At 35.3% G+C, this 16,873-nt stretch overlaps 1 protein-coding gene across 1 annotated transcript in view; it reads left to right on the top strand.

Moving 5' to 3' along the window:
• DCN (decorin) overlaps positions 1-16,601 on the top strand; it is a 39,856-nt gene extending 23,255 nt beyond the window's left edge. The window contains exons 4-8 of the mRNA XM_062585143.1: positions 7,875-8,088; positions 8,307-8,420; positions 9,662-9,755; positions 13,836-13,974; positions 15,089-16,601. Of these exons, the coding sequence (XP_062441127.1) occupies positions 7,875-8,088; positions 8,307-8,420; positions 9,662-9,755; positions 13,836-13,974; positions 15,089-15,283 (756 nt within the window). The 3' untranslated portion in view covers positions 15,284-16,601. The remainder of the gene's footprint in view (positions 1-7,874; positions 8,089-8,306; positions 8,421-9,661; positions 9,756-13,835; positions 13,975-15,088) is intronic.
• The last annotated feature ends 272 nt before the right edge of the window (positions 16,602-16,873 follow it).

Below are 16,873 nucleotides of genomic sequence, written 5' to 3'. Positions count from 1 at the left end.
ACTCTTCAGGGAAGAGATTGTTTAATCCTCAAAGTACTCAGTACACATTTAAGGACCAGCGGAAATCATGCAGAAGAGTGACAGCTGTAACATAAGTATTAACAAATGACCTTTAAAACAATGCAGTTTTCCTGGATTTACTCAAGAGAGAGGAAGAAGTTTGTTATCACCTTTTCAAAACAATAATTTACTCACACAATGCGTTTATGTAGCTATATACCACATCTATTCCCAGCAGGCATCATTCTTATGTAATATCTGGGAATGATTGCCATTCCCCTTGCAAATAAATATTATTCAGAGTTATACTGAAAAGGGAATATTTCTTTTAGATAAATATATCTCAAAATCTTTTTTGCTGATAGTCATATTGTCACTTTTATTATAAAATAAATAACTATATATATATATATACAGATACATCTTTTAATCATATTCCCTGATAAATATGGCTTGGGTTAGCTTGGCAGAGTGGTGTAGGCTTCTTAGACTTTACTAAAACAGAAAGACCTACAAAAATTATAGTTATCATTGTTCCAAAGTCTAAGATCTTTAACACGTGAAGTCCACCTCTTGCATGAAGTGACCACTAAGTACTACAGAAAAAAATTCCCTAAATCTCATTTTCCACATGTGTTGAAAAAAAAATAGATTAAATTCAGTTTATTCCTTCTGAATCTAACCCTCCCTCCTATAAGCATCATCTGCCACAGGCGTATTAGTTTTAGAGCAGACTTTCAAGTTCAATTTCTGCTGAAGGCTATGTAAAATAAGGAGAAAAGAATGGGTCTACCTATACCTTTGTCACTGGCTTTTTTTTCTTTGTATAAAAGTGTAGCTGCCTAAGCTCTGAGTGTACAATACATGGAAATAGAAGAAAAAGAGGAATAAATATCTACAAAGATATTCTGTATAAAGTAGAAAATTTTCCTGAGGAGAAAAAAAGACCTGTTAAAATTTGTCACTGTGGAAATATGACACAATTAGGAAAAAAAGAAAAAAAGAGAAAATCTGTATCAGCAAACGATGGATGCCTGCAAAAGGAAGACATCAAGAAAGCTGTATATTCTAGTGTCAATGATTCTGATGCACTGGATATTTTAATAGCTTTCAGTTAATCCTGGAATAAATGGCTAAACTATGACAGTTTTACTGTAAAAGCTCAGCGAGACTTCACAGCATTTAGAAATGAAACATCAGTTATACCTTTTATCAGGGGACTCAGAAGAATAGGGGAAAAAAAAGGGACAGCCTTTTTTTAGGGCTAAAGATTGAGTTTTACAGTTTCTGGAAATGTTATCTAAAAGACATGGTCATGATTTAGATCTGTGTCAAAACAATTAAAAAGATGCAACTGAAAAGACAGAAAAGAACAGAATTTTCTAGGCAAACTGAAGCTTTTGGGGGAGCATAGTTCTTTGACCTCGTGGACATTATAAAAAATCCAAAACACTACATGAGTAAGGCCTCATGGAGAGTGAAGTGGGCGTCTACAAAAACAGCACATGAAGTTGCATGCTCTGTGGCAAAGCCAAAACAAACCAGCATAATGCCTGGCACTTGGAAAAAGAGGTAAAAGAAACTACTGTGTATTAGATCACTGTAAGAACAGCACAAACAACAGAATAGTAAGTACACCCTTTTCCAACAGGAATTTTTCAGTGGCACAGTATAGTACTGAAAGAGAAGATGAATGCATTATTGGCCTAAAAGCAAATGGAACATTGCTTAATTTAAGCTGGCAGAGGTATGCAAAACCATGGTTCTGCATACATCAGTGTAAAAAGCAGTTATATTTATGCTGAAAAAAAAAAAAAAACTTGCACAAAAGAGATAAAATTTAAACTTGGGACTTAAAGTTATGACCATTTGCCTGCTAAGGGAATGTATGTGTGACTAAATGTATGAACAAATCAGTGAAAACACAAGCTGTAGCAGTATCAGAGGGAAAAATAATACATTTAGTTAAAAATATTTCATGCCCTCACTTTTTTAGCAAAAGAAGGCTCCCTATGGAAGGACAAGAGCTCACAATAATTGAGCAGCAAGTCTAAGAATATTTTCCAGGGAGATAGAAAAACTCCTAACAGATCAAAAAAATATGAGTGAAAGTACACAGTCTTCTGATGACTCATTACAGCTTAAATTCCCTTTTCCCAGGCAGAATCAACAGAGAAGTTGAATAAATATACTGCTCTGCCAATCACAAAATGAAGGCTCAGTAGCTACCAGCCTGCTGTAAAAAAATCAAAGACAGAAATCTCTGTCCTGTTTCTACCTCTGAACCCTACTCCCATTATCATCAACAGCAAATGGCCTTAACAGGTGTGAGATACCTTTTTTTTTAATTGGTGCATGTCTAGGTTTCTGAGAGATGTTGTGAGCAAAAACAGGGTTAATCTTTTCGATGTACAGTGCTCCCTTAGAGAGAGACATTATTGGCTCAGACCCTCCTTTGCATTGTGCTTAACCACTGAGATTTTCCACTGAAACAAGTAATATACAACACGGAACATGCAACCAAAACATTTTTAATGTGCAGAAGGTACAAGATCTTTTAGAGTGAGGAAAATAGTAGAACAAAACACTAAGAGGCCCTCAAAATTTTGGAGTCAGAATATTAAACTAAAGATGGAAAAAAAAGGAAATTCTATAAATACAACAATAAAATAAAGTACACAAGTAAATTATGCTAAAATAGATGGGAAAAGTGCTTGCCTCAGTAGACAGCAACAGGGCTGAAAGGTTCTTTGGAATGCCAGAGCATTAGGATTATTTTTTATTAGAGTAAGAAAATGTAACAGACTGGGGATTCTCACAAAACCCAGCTGTTCCCTGGTCATCTGTGCAACTCATGTTACACAATACTTATCAGTGAGAGCTCAAACTTTGTAAAAACTAGATCCACAGCAGGCTCTTTGGCTTAGAGAGATTATCCAAGAAGGCACTGGGGATATGATCAGACTGCTTTCTACAGTCTGCTTTCCTCTAGGCTGGCAGGCAGTTGTTTCAATGCTTTCCCATCTCCATCCACACAGTTTTGTCATTCTTCCCTTTTCTATTTATGCCATCCCCTTTTCTTCATCTTAGCTAGGTCCACTTCATTACACCTCACCAAAGAATTTAAGGAGCAAAAAAAAAAGAACCACATTACCACCATATTTTTCGTGGCCTTTCCTACCTTTTTCCTTTTCCTGCTTTACCTCTGTAGATCATGAGCCCTTTAGGACACATAACATCTGGAATGCTGTTCAGAGACCTCCTTGTATTCAGGGGCTCTTGGTTTCTTCAGGTTTGCCAATGCTTATGATTTTCAAAATGAATTTTTAAGTGAGGGCTTAGTTTGTAAAGCCCTTTCTCCCTCTGTAATACAATTACAAGAAAGTCAGGTTCTGTCCTGTGTTTTGTTCTGCCCCCCCCCCCCCCCCCCCCGCCAAGTCCTGACAGTTTTACAGAAAAGCTTGATCGTATGTTTGGAATATGATTATGATTTAATGACTAAAACCATAAGGCAAACAAAAAGAACAACATTTATTCTTATTATTTTTATTTGGAAGTCTGGGTCTTGAGCTTACAATTCTTAAGGCATTATTGTTCCTAACAGCACTATGATAAAATAACAAGTCATAATACAATAAATAACCTAGGAAATTAAAGAAATTTCACCAGATCAGTAGACTGACTACTCAGTGTAAACTCATGCATCATTAGAGATTTAGTGTTAAGTAAGAACACCGTCTCCAGCTTGTAAAACATGTATTACAACAAATAACAATTTGCTGATCATTTTACAGTTTCCTTCTAACTTTGGCAAGACTCTCTTCAAACCGTTCTCATAAACTAAGAAGAACAGACTTAAGGACAGCAACCCCACAGCACAATTGTATTACTTCAGAAGACTGGGCTTTATTCCCTCCTGTCAGACCAAAAATCATAAGCTTTGGTACCCTCAAGAACAGCCCTACACTAGCTCCTACCTGATTGCCATACACTCCCTGTGCAGTTTGTCAGTGTATATTTTGACAAGAGCATGCCAACAAGTGTTCCAAAATCTTCCTGAATTATGAATCCTCCTTTTTGTTTCTGGGAATAAATATTTGAGGCAGAAACCAGGCCAGAGGTGGTAAATGGCTGAACTCCCACTCGCTTCAGCTGAGCCAGCATCTATTCCTGTCATACAGTGATTTTTGTTTTTCTTACTACATTAATATCAGAGGTGTTTCAGAAGGAGCTAAGCCATCTTCGGAGCAAAGCTTGGCTTTTTTCTTTCCTCTCTGAGCACCACTTAAACTAGTAGTCATGACAGCATGGTCTGTAGGTATTACCACAGTGCGTGATATAATAATAAACATAGCAGGGTCAATGTTTACAGAAGAAACTTCATGACACATGTGAAGGCACAGGGACAAGGGAAAAGGCTTTATCCTAAGAAAATGAAGACGGAAGCTACTTTTTCTCTTACCCATGGAAAATTGCTATGAACCCTCTGGTCCTGATTATATGGTGTCTTTGGTATCAGATATATTTGATCCTCTTTTTCTTCTTTTCTCTCACCTCTTTTCTTGCCTCTTTTTAAAGATCTCAGCACCCACAGCAAGTCATCCTGAAAGCTGTGTATTGGTATGCTCAGAATTTTTTACTGAGAATTGGTGATATACTTCAACCTTTTTTCCCTGTTTTCGTAAACTTATTTTAAAAGAAGTATCTTTTTTTTTTTCCACTCAAAAATGAATGGAAATATGGAAGAAGGTGGATTTTTGAAAGAGGGATCAATTCCTGTGGCTCCATTCAAATACGACCCTAAGCTGTCACATTTCTTTTGGCTGCCAAATAGCTCTATACCAGCAGCTCTGTAAGTGCAGGCCATGGCCCAGGGCTCAAGCACTTTCAGGACTTTGATGATGACCCTAAATTTTCCCTCCTAGTATTTCTTGCTCTGCACAGTTTGTATACACAGCTATCCTTTAACAAGATGAATATAACACCCGATATCATGCTATCGGTACTTTATTCAGGCTACTTAGACCATGTGGCATGTTTCTGCCTAACTTCCCTTCCTCAATAGCACTGCCGGCAGATGTTTTCCCTAGGTTTTCTCCTCTAGTTCCTGTTTTCACTGACCTCTAAACTCCCCTGAGTTTTTTATTACAGTCTATTTTATTTTGATTTTAACTTTTGTTGCAAGCAAACCATAAGGGACACATTCAGAGAAAAGTAAACAAGAGTACTGCAAGCCTAATAATTTCTTTCTCTAAGTCTTGCATATAATGGAGTTATTGTGAAGTGGAAAAGGAACGCATGGGTATGGCTTGCCAGGTGCTATGCTGCTATGTTATGCTCATCATTTGCTGTTGCTCTGGGATACAGTAAAATTTCTTATATATATATATGCATATATATATATTTATTCTTTCTTTACAGCTGCACAATAGGGTGAAAAATAATGCAAGCTCATAAAGCAGAAAGAGTAGGGACTTACACAGCAGGGAAATGATGTCCCAGTACAAAAAATGTTGAAAACTAGAGGTTTGTAGTACATTCCCACCTTATACCACCATATATACGTTGCCACCCTGAAATCATTATTTTTAAACATACCTTTGGTAGATACCATCATTTGTAAGTGAGAACAATTTTCTGAAAGTTTTAATAAAGCAGCAGTTTTATGTATTTCCCTGAGATAACACAGACATATTCAAGAGAAAACATAGCAAAGCAGAACAGATTAATCCTAGATAATTTCTGGTTCTGGTCAAGAATAGCACTTCTGCTGTACAGGAGCCTTAGCAATTCTGTTAACATCAACTAGTCACACAATATTTACACCATAGGTCCTGAAGGAATGTTGACTTGGATATCTATGAAAAAAAAATCCAAGATAAAATAAAATTTAAAAAAAGTAATTAACAATAATACATGCAGTTATCTTATTTACAAAAAAGTAATTAAAAACACTAACTTGCATGATTTAAGCTGTATCATTTATCATAACTGTCCCAGTATTATGGAGGTAGCTATATTATACTAGGGCTGGAAAATAGCTTCCAAATTCTGGCAATAGTCACTCTTAGGAAACCGCAGCTGATGTGTCCTCGTGGCACATCTTATAATTCTGATTCAAATAAAAGAGAATTGTTGCCATAGCTTCCACTAGCCAATACACTTATTTTGGGAGAGGCTTAATGTGGGTGAAATATTTTGCTGAACTGTGCATGACCTTTACTACCTCCTCTCACAAGTGTGGTGTTGCTAGCTAGCATGCAAAATTAAAACCAGATATGCACAGTTTTATGTGCACTCTTGTGAAATGACCTACAGTCAAAATGATGTTACTTTGCTCAGGATGAGCTGCAAAAGGAGTCCCTTAGGGGGTAAAAAAAACCCTTCAAATACAATTTTAAACTATCTTCCCACCTCACTTTCAATTTTCATGACAAAGAGGTGCTTTCAGTGACACTGACAAACTTCTTGACACTTTTTTAATGCTTAACTGGTTACTGAAAGTGTTAAATGCCCAGTTTTTCCTCCAGGAAACAGACAAAAGTTTAATTACAAAAATATTAAGAGTGTATTAAAATGAAATGAATATTAACCGTAATACATGTAAAATCAAAACCTGTGGTATAGCAGCAACTACTTTCTTGTGTTTCTATTAGCAGTATGATGAAGTTGGTCACCAAAGCTGTTTATTACTATTTATTAATGTCTTTAGTAATAAAAATAAATAAGTGATGCTACCTATACAGCCCCTTCTATTTCATTCATTGCACAAACATGCAGCACTGTAAATCTGACAGATAAGTTGATAGAAAGCAGCTGCAATGAGAAGATTCATACTTGCCATATACGAAAACTTTTCCATTAGGCATGTTTCTATTTCGACATTAACAGTATTTTCTTCTCTCTTTTTATGTCATAGTTGGCTAAACAATAAGAGAGGTAGCAGTACTGCAGATTTTCCAAATCAGAGTGCTATTAGAGGCATAAGCAGACCACTTATTTCAGGTATCTAAGGGAGCTGCCATGGAAGCCTTTCTTCCCTGCCAGTGTGGAGAGCTGCCTTGAGTATCATAATAGCTGACAGAACTAAATTAGGCTCCTACATATTAAGCGGAATGAATATGGTCCATGATCCCTAACTGCAGGACTTACAGTATGAGGCTTAAATTTTCAAATTGCTGCTACAGTAAGCAACTTTCTTGCTTTTCTAAAAAAAAAAAAAAAAAAAAAAAAAAAACAGGAAAAGAAATAAGAGGTTTTACCTCTGCAAAAGAAGATATCAACAAACAGAAATCTAACAAGTGCAGTTTGTAAGACTAACAGGATAGTGATGATAATATACATACATGTTTATTAAGATAAGTGGTACCTTTACTCATAGAATTTTCTGCTCAGGAAAAAACAAATAGTATGTTTGTATGACGGTGGGTAATGTATAAAAATATCCTCAGAATAAAAGAAAAAACTACTTTCCCTCTTCTCCCTCCCCCCCCAGAAAAAAGAAAAAGCAAACATGCAAATAAAAGTGATAATGTCATTAATTTTATGTGAATGACTTGTTCTTCACAGCTTTCAAGTGAAAGGCTTGTACTTCGTTTTGGATACAGATTAGGATTCTCATGGGTGTTAACAGAAGTTGCATGTACCTCAGTAACGAGATGGCACCTGCGGATGTCTTGCAGATCTTGTTTATCTTTCACTGTTTCAGAAGCCCTCAATGTATTTATTTTAGTATTGTGTTGCATTTTATTCAGCTCAGTCAGCAGGACATCAAAAAGATTTTATATACTGGATACACTATTTCTTTCAATGCTACATTCTTATAATAATTTCCCTAGTGGTCATCTTAGATCTTCTTCTTCTTCACTCCGCAGGCATTGATCCTTGTTAACAACAAAATCAGCAAAATAAACCCAGCAGCTTTTGCTCCTCTAAAAAAGCTGGAAAGACTTTATCTGTCCAAGAACAACCTGAAGGAACTTCCAGAAAACATGCCAAAGTCTCTTCAGGAGATACGTGCTCATGAGAACGAGATCTCCAAACTGAGGAAGGTGGTCTTTAATGGACTGAATCAAGTGATTGTTCTAGGTACGCACACGAGAAATTATTAAAATCAATCTAAAGTACTTCAGAGTTTTCTAGATATTTTTCTTACTTCATATAAAGTGATTTTATGTGAAAAGCCAAGAATTGCTCCAATAAATTATACCTCCAAATTAGCTTTGACCTGGTAGACACCTGAAGTTTAACAGATAGATATAGATGCATACACTGCAGCCCAGCTCACAAACATGTTTTGTTGGCAGAACTAGGCACCAATCCACTCAAGAGTTCAGGCATTGAAAATGGAGCTTTTCAGGGGATGAAGAGGCTCTCCTATATCCGTATCGCAGATACCAACATTACGAGCATCCCCAAAGGTAAGAACTTCAATAAGTATTTGAGAGATTTATGCAGGTAAAATATAGTAACTTCTAGTCAGCTAGAATTACTTAAAAATAAAGAAGTAATTGAAGCCTTTTGCTTCCAACCCTAAAATATTCATAATTTGACTGCTAGTAAAAGAGAGATTTTTTTGTTGGCTTTTATTGGCTCGGTAAATTTTAATTTTTCCATTATTAGAAGCTTCACAAAAGGTGCATTTTCAAAGGTAAGTCTTTTTATGTCATTTTACCTTTTTTGTCTCACAGCTGAAATATAAAGTGAAAGAATCTTTTTGCCCTCCAGCCCTCCTTCGCTAACCTGAACAATATTATACAGATATAAATCTATATGGTGGATTTAAGCCAAAAGATCATTCCTGCACAAAACAAAAACATTTGCTTTTTTAAAAGTACTTCATTTTAAATTACTACAAAATAAAAACATCTCCAATGTAACATATTCAAAAGGAAAGAAATACAAAACGTTTCCAACCTAGAGGAAATTATAGTCAATTTATTCATACTTCAGCCAACAGATTGTTTTGAAATAGCACTACCTTTTCGAAAGTTAATATTAGTTGTTATTTCTTTCTCCTCGCATTTCCTGTTTTGGCTGTTTTTTTGGGGGACCTCAGACAATGAAAATACTTTGTTCCATTTTTTTTTCCTGCTAACTTTTCAGACTAGTGGGTGCTCTACCTAAGATAAGGTTACAATTATTTTCCCTCATCTTTATAACCTCAATAATTTCTAGTGTTATTTTTTATATAGGACCTCAATGTTGTAGATTTATGCATGTGGATAACCTGGATAAAATGAAGGCTCTTTTTCTTACACTATCATATATGTCCCATTTATGTACTCATGAAGACTAAAATTAATATCTGTGAAGAATTTCATTTAGCTACTTTTTAAGAATTAAGTGTTATATGATGACTTAGAAACTAGGTTGTATTTCATTCCAAATAAACCATTACTTGAAAAATTGTTGTTTTCAGATTTCCTTGATTGTGACAATTCTTTTTTTAAAATAATTTTCAACATACAAATTAAAAAAATTTCTATCTCTTTATTGATGATAATTTGTGATTTAGTAATTCGTGGAATTGATTTTGGTTGTACTTGGTAATCTTTCTGTTACTGTAAAGGAGTCTCAGTATAACATAAGTCAAGACCACTAAAAAAATAATAAAAATACAGTTTAACCAAAAGTAATTTGATGATGTTCTCTACTTCAGGGCTTCCTCCATCCCTTACTGAACTTCACCTTGATGGCAACAAAATCAACAAAATTGATGCTGACAGTCTGTCTGGACTCACCAACTTGGCTAAGTAAGAATTTGTTTCCTCTTATCACATACATACAAATATTAGTTGAAATCATAACTACTACATATACAATTAGAAAATATTCTAGGCTTCATGATAATGATCATCTTTAAAGTAGTAGAAGTTGTTAGGAAAAGTTTCTGAGGACTTACATACTGACTTGGCAAAATGAAGCACATCTTTTTAATCTAACCACACTTTACAACTATCTTCAAGATATTCTCACTTATTCTCAAATATTCTCTCAAGAGAGAAAATATAATTTGATCAAATGTGTCATATTTTTTCATTTATTTCCATGGTTGTTTATGCAGTTTTTATGGGACATTTCATTCCTTATGAGGAAAAAAAACACTAAGGGACAAGAAATACCTTTAACAGTATTTCCTTCATTTCTCAGAGAAGGCAAGTGTACAGTGAGTCCAATAATGTAGCAAAAAACACAATATATGTGCAAAGATGTGACTGCACCTTGGGGATGACTTTGCCTTGGTAATCTGTAAATATTTTGTTGAATAAGCTTCTCTAATTGTAGGAAAATGTGAGAATTACTGAAAAGAAGCCATAGACATATAGCATCACTCATGAATTAGTTCACATTAAATAACATGCTAAGCAGTACTATGGACCTGTAATAAACAGCGTTTTAATACTATGATGCTTTACAATATTTCTATGAAAATGGAATCTTAACTGATTTGAAAGTCTTTCCTATTCAGATTCCTGGATCTTCATCTTAATCATTCTTACTGTCATAATGAAGGCAGAGAAGAGAAATCAGTGAAGGAATATCAGCCACCAGGAATTAAGTTTACTACTGTTTGTAGTAGGATGTACTAAAATTTAGCTCAACGAAGCATATGATATATGTATAATTTATAAAAGTTTTAATATTTGGAAAGTGGCAGTTCCAAGTGATAATCTTTAGAAAAGCTTTCTACAGCTTATAAAGTAAAGCATTTCACATTTCAATGCATGCTTCATGTTCAAATTTGATCATGGATTCATCCATGTTCAAAAAAAGGATCTGTTCCCGGATTTTCATGAAAAAAAAGGAAAACCTTTAGTTACAGATTAGGAGACTATGAAGCAGTAATTGTTAGCAATAGCAGCTTAGTATAAAATGTAACATTATTCACAGAAATGATAAAAAAAAAAAACTTCTAAAACTGAAATGAGATCTTAATTACTTAGAGAGAGAATACCATTTCTTGGGCTATGGATAGGTCAGTTGTGCTGTGGATAACCCAATTTTGCTGCTGTTTCACATTAATTCTTGGAAAAAAATACAGGCACCACCACATGGACAACATTATTGGAATTCCTTCTTAAACCTTAAAGTTGCAGGTACCAAGTGCTGATGGGTTATTAAAAAATATTTAAACTTGGGTTGTTCCCATTGAGGCGGTACCGAACTGAGGAAGATAGAGTTGATCGTGGTGTGGATGTGCAAAGCTGCTCAGAGAGGGCACCAACTTGTAAACAGCCCATGCTCAGTCAGGCAACCTAAATACAGATGGAAATCCTCTTTTGCAAAGCTGAAAAATAAGGCAGAGTACAGCTTTGTTGAAAAAAAAAAAAAAAAAAAAAAAAAAGAGGATATTAGAAGCAACAGAGTAGATAAATGAGGAAAGGAAGGAGTAACAAGAGTCACGCTCCAAAACTACACATGGGATAAATTTATGGGTCAGTATGCTTTTCCTTACTGCTTCATCAGTCCCACAGAAACAAATTATCCAGAAAATAGTTTTTATTTTTTCGTCTAAGACTTCAGGACCACTGGTAGAGGATCAGAGCACTCTCCTCCTGGATTGTGCCAGCACTGCCCAACAGTGCAGTAGCTGCCCTGAAGCATAGTTAGCCTTTGAGGAATGGGTCAGCTTAATGACAGTCTGTGCTAGGATGTTTTGAACTGTAAACTGCTCCACGTGAGAACTCAGCCTAGATCTGCAGTTTATTTATTCACTTTCAAATTATTGACTTCTAGTAGACCAGCAATATTTGTTCTTTTTTTGTTTGTATATTTTCCTCATAAAATTATCCTTAAGTCCTTCAAAAGTCTTTGCATAGTGCTGCAGTGAAAAGAAAAAAAATCTCATGAATGTAAACTGAACAAAGACTCTTCTGGTCTAATGCAGGAAGGAGCTCCCCAGGAGCATATACATATTACACAGCTGATGTTACTGAAGTCTAGAATTGACTAAAGTTTATTAAAGTTTACTTAAAAGATCTAGCTACATACAGTGGAAGTTGCATCAAGTCCTGAATAATTCAGCTGCATTAAGTTTGTTTAAGGTGCATATTATGAAGGGCATATAATATATATGTATATATACGTACAGGACTTTTTCCTTGTATGAGCGATTCAGGAGTTGGATCTTGTCCACCCTTATGAGGTGCAAGGTGGTTACTTTTGTCTCAACAGACCAATATCAAAGCCAAACCTGCTTTTCTCATGCTCCTCTTCTCAGGTGTGACTCATATGCTTATAGACCTGAATAGCTAGTGAAAATACATTCTCATATATGTCCACCAAGAATTTATACAATCATCTGCCAAAATGTTTATTCTTGATTCTTCTAAAAACACCCACTATGAGCACATGAGTCCTTTGTAGAAATTCTATACTCCTCCAGACCAAATTGTGCATGTAGGATCAAATCCCCCAAGCTTTACTAAATCCTGATGGATTGTACTCAAAAGGATTTTTTTCTAATAACTTTTAAATGAAAGTCAAGAAAATTGTTCCATGACCAAATTTCTAGCAAGGTTATGAGATAATGCAAACTGCATTTCGGAGCAAATACCTACTGATGTCCGTGGGAGAGGTCATTAAGCTCTCACTTGTCCTTTACTAGCTTAACAACATTTCAATATTTAAATAATTATGATTATGACTTTGTGTTACATAATACTAGTTATCAAGAGTATTTCTTTGATTGTTTATTTTTTAAACAAAATACATAAAACATGCTTCCATTCTTGGATGACATTCTTTATGGAAACATTTATGTCATAAAGTCCAAATAGGAGATTTTAGCTCTATGATTTTTTATTGGATCTAGATTATGGTTTTTGAAACTGGTACAAGCCACAAAAAAATTACAGGTGGTAAATTATTGTGAATTACACTTTCTCTAAAAGTATTAATCCATAGCAAGTTGTCTTATCATCAAGCTTCTGATTACCTTTATTAAATTCTTTATTTGATTCAGTAATTAATAACTCTCCGAGCAGTTCTTTTTTCCTGGAAATTAAAATGACCGCTTAATGAAAAAAGATAAAGCAAAACAGACGAAGTAGGTTTGGCCTTTGTAGAAATATTTTCTCAAAGGACAACACCTCTGCTGACAAATCCTGAAGTATAACTACTGAATTCCTTACTACAACATGGAATATTATAACTTACATTATGAGTTAGTCTTGAAAAGATTCAATAGTTTGGTGACTGCAAATCTAGGTAGTATCAGCACAGATTTTTCCAAGTTGCACATAAATTGTTCCAATAAGCCCAGAATGTGCATGCATAAAGCAGGAAGAAAGATTTGCTGGTTAAAGCTCTGGAACCCAGGAGAAGTGTGCGTACCTCCCGCTCAGGGGTGCTGTTCCGCAGATCGTTGTGTGTGGCTCGGTTCTAGCTTCCAGCCTGGGAAACAGCTATATCTATATCTATACTTTAGAAAGCTGCGGGGAAGATTTAAAATGAACAATTCTGGCGAGCCTGGGTCAAGTAGTTCAACAAGGAAAGTTACAGCATGAAGCTTTTATTCAGCTTTTAAAGAAAGACTAGTACCTACTGAGGTACACCGAGCGCCTTACAGTGATGTTAGTCCCTGGAATAGAAAAGTAGAAGTGCCGTGAACGCAAACTGAACGTTGTCGTGGTAATTATGATAGTTCACATCAGATGTCAAACTGATCTAAATATACTGATCTAACCTAGTTCTCCACAGTAACTCTGAATCTCACAAAAAATTCTACAAATTGGCCAAGTCTACAGTAGCGTATAGAAGCAATTACCCTATAAATGATTATTATCTGATTTAACTTTTTTTTTGTTTGTTTGTTTTTCTGGTTTTTTCAGACTGGGTCTTAGTTTCAACAGTATTTCTTCAGTGGAAAATGGCTCTCTTAACAACGTGCCTCATCTGAGAGAGCTTCATCTGAATAATAATGAACTTCCCAGAGTGCCGGGTGGGCTGGGTGAGCACAAATACATCCAGGTAAGGCCTGCCAAACTGCCTCACAGGGTGGTAGCTGAAAGATTCTGGATGATATTTCTGTGGCTACTCGATTTTGGTCAAAACAAGGTATTTGTGCAAAAGGCAACTTTGATGCAAGTTTTATAAAGCACTGAATATACATTGAAAAGTTGAAAGTAATAGGACGACTCCTCTTCTGTGCTGATTTGTGGCAGGGCATGTGGAGATGTATAGATCTGTAGGGGTTCATTTGTATCTCTGTGTACCTGTGGGTGTACAACAAATGTGAAATTATTTCTGCATTTTTATCCCCTCTCTGCTCAGGAAATCTTTCTGTGAACATTTCTTCACTTGTAATTGTTTTAGCTCTACTCAGTGGCATTTTTCAAACTTTTTCAAAAATCTTCCCCTTGGTATTCCACAAAATTATGCATTCAGAGGGGTAAAGAGAGGCAATACGTGTTTCACACCAGCAGTGTTTTTAAAGTCTATATGACTGAATAGCTGGAAATATGTTCCTCTTAGAATCTATTGCAGTCTGACTTCACTGGAACTATAATTTTATTGGAAAGAAAGCTCCCAAAGAATGAAGACTCCCTAATATAAATCACCACTTGCATGTAGCTTGGGAAAATTCATTAGAAATGGTAACTCTGGAGCAAAGTAATATCCGTCAGCTAATTTAAATCATCAGTATGATTGTTTTGGCTCTGAGTCCTATACAGTTGCACTCATGGAAATGAAAGCATTAGTTTGAGAGAAGCCAATTAGCACCAAATAGATCCATTACACATTGCACATGCTTCTGAATCACAGCATTATATTAATATTTACACATCTATGGCTCTTGTTTCAGTTATAGTATGATCAATAATATTACTGAATTCCCTTGCACAATTTCTACTTTTCTCTATAAAATTTTCTCTATAGATTATTTCATTGGATATTTGGATAAATTGGATATAATCTCTGTAGTTCAAAAAATATGCAGAATAAAGCATACATTTGAGAAAACTGACATGTTGTTACTCTACATAGTATTGTAGAATACTTACCAATTATTTGATGTCCAATGATTTATGTCCTTTACGCCCTTTAGCACTATTACTCACTTACGTACTTCTACACGTTTCAGGTCGTCTATCTTCATAACAACAAAATTGCTTCGGTTGGTATCAACGACTTTTGCCCTCTTGGCTACAACACCAAAAAGGCTACCTACTCCGGTGTGAGTCTCTTTAGCAACCCTGTGCAATACTGGGAAATCCAGCCCTCTGCTTTCCGATGTATCCATGAACGCTCTGCGATACAGATTGGAAATTACAAATAGATTTCTAAAGATGGGGTTCAGTTGCATTTCAGCTAAAGTACCTGTTGTAATAGGCCTGTTTAAAAATTGTTGCTAACAAGTAAAGCCAAATACCAGAAACTTCACTGTAAAGTGGAGATAATCCATTGATGTAAAAGAAATGAATCATTACAGATGTACAAGATCAAGTGTACCACCAAAAAGAATTGCCGACTGTGCTTTAATCTGACTTATTTCAGCCTTCTTTTCCAGCATGCTTTCTGTGGTATTTATCAGTTTGCTGAATGCTACAGGTTCTCAGATTCCACTGTATATGAGATTCGGGGTAAATATTTGTCAATCTATGATATATATATAAAAAAAAGATAACGATTGAGGGTATTTTTATAGCCACACAAGAAAAATGGCAGAGGAAAAAAGATGACTCTCAACCTATTTTTTATTCTTGGAGAGAGTTAGCCCCTTTAAACTTACTTAAAGCCCTGGAGGTTTAAAAATATCCATTATAATACTAAGCTAATTCTGAATGTATCTATTTAGCAGAGGCAAATAAAGTTGTTGCTAATGTCATTATTTTGAGAAAAATAAAATAAAGACATATCATACACATACTTCTTTTAAGTTTGCAATTTTTCTTGAGCAATGCTATTCAGAATTAGGCTAATATAATCCTAATGAACAAGATAAAGAATAGTTTGCAGTACAAAACATTTAATCTATGTCTGGATCTCACTAAGTAAATTTCTCTAGGACAAATCTGTCTCACCTTAGTCACAAGAGCAGCTTCACTGATTTCAGTGAGACTACATTGCAGAGTAAGGTGTTAGGGTTTAGTCATCAGTACCAAACCATGTATATATCTAATCCAAAAATAACAGCAGTGCAGCATTCCCTTGCTCTGCGATGTACATTGGTCTGCATTCCTTACCTTTCTCAGTATTTAAACTATGTTTCTGATCGCCAAGTAGAGTTATGCAGGTTCCCCCTGTGAAGAATTTCTGGGATTTAGATTATAAGCAAAACCATAGCCATAGTGAAATAGGAGGTGAAATAACTACAAGGCCTGGCTGAAAGTTGCTGGGGCATCATTCATAGAAGTATCTTCTGAGAATGATTGAAAGTCCTCTGCAAATTGGGATTCTTCAACCCACACCAGTGGGCAGTAAGCACGTCAAAGGTAGGCTGCACATTTCTACTGTCAGCCTACAAAGTTAAATGTATGCTCAGTCCAAATGTCACACTAAAATAGTCTTCAGCCTCTTAATTCTCCAAAGTCAATCTCTCTAATTTGTAAAACTTGTATGTCATTTATATTAAAGAATACTGTAATACAGGCAAACTTCAAAGTGTTTGTCTTTATTTCCTGTTTTGATAGCATAATATAGTGTGTCAGAACGTAATTATGATTAAGTCCAGAAAAATGAAAATCTTTGGCATAGCAAAGGTTAAAATAAGAACAACCTGTATGAAAGTTTTCCTCATCTGCAAAACAGAAAAACAGTATCTTCATGCTTAATGGTCATACGTATATTTTTTAATAAAAGAAACGTATTTTCTTTATAGTTGTCATTTTTTAGATAGTAAATAGTTGTAAGTAATAGTAAATCACTA

This window comes from Rhea pennata, chromosome 1 (assembly GCF_028389875.1).
Source record: "Rhea pennata isolate bPtePen1 chromosome 1, bPtePen1.pri, whole genome shotgun sequence".
NCBI classification, from domain to species: Eukaryota; Metazoa; Chordata; class Aves; order Rheiformes; family Rheidae; genus Rhea; species Rhea pennata.
The sequence above is the reverse complement of the archived record's forward strand: the minus strand, read 5'-3'. Positions and strand labels throughout refer to the sequence as shown.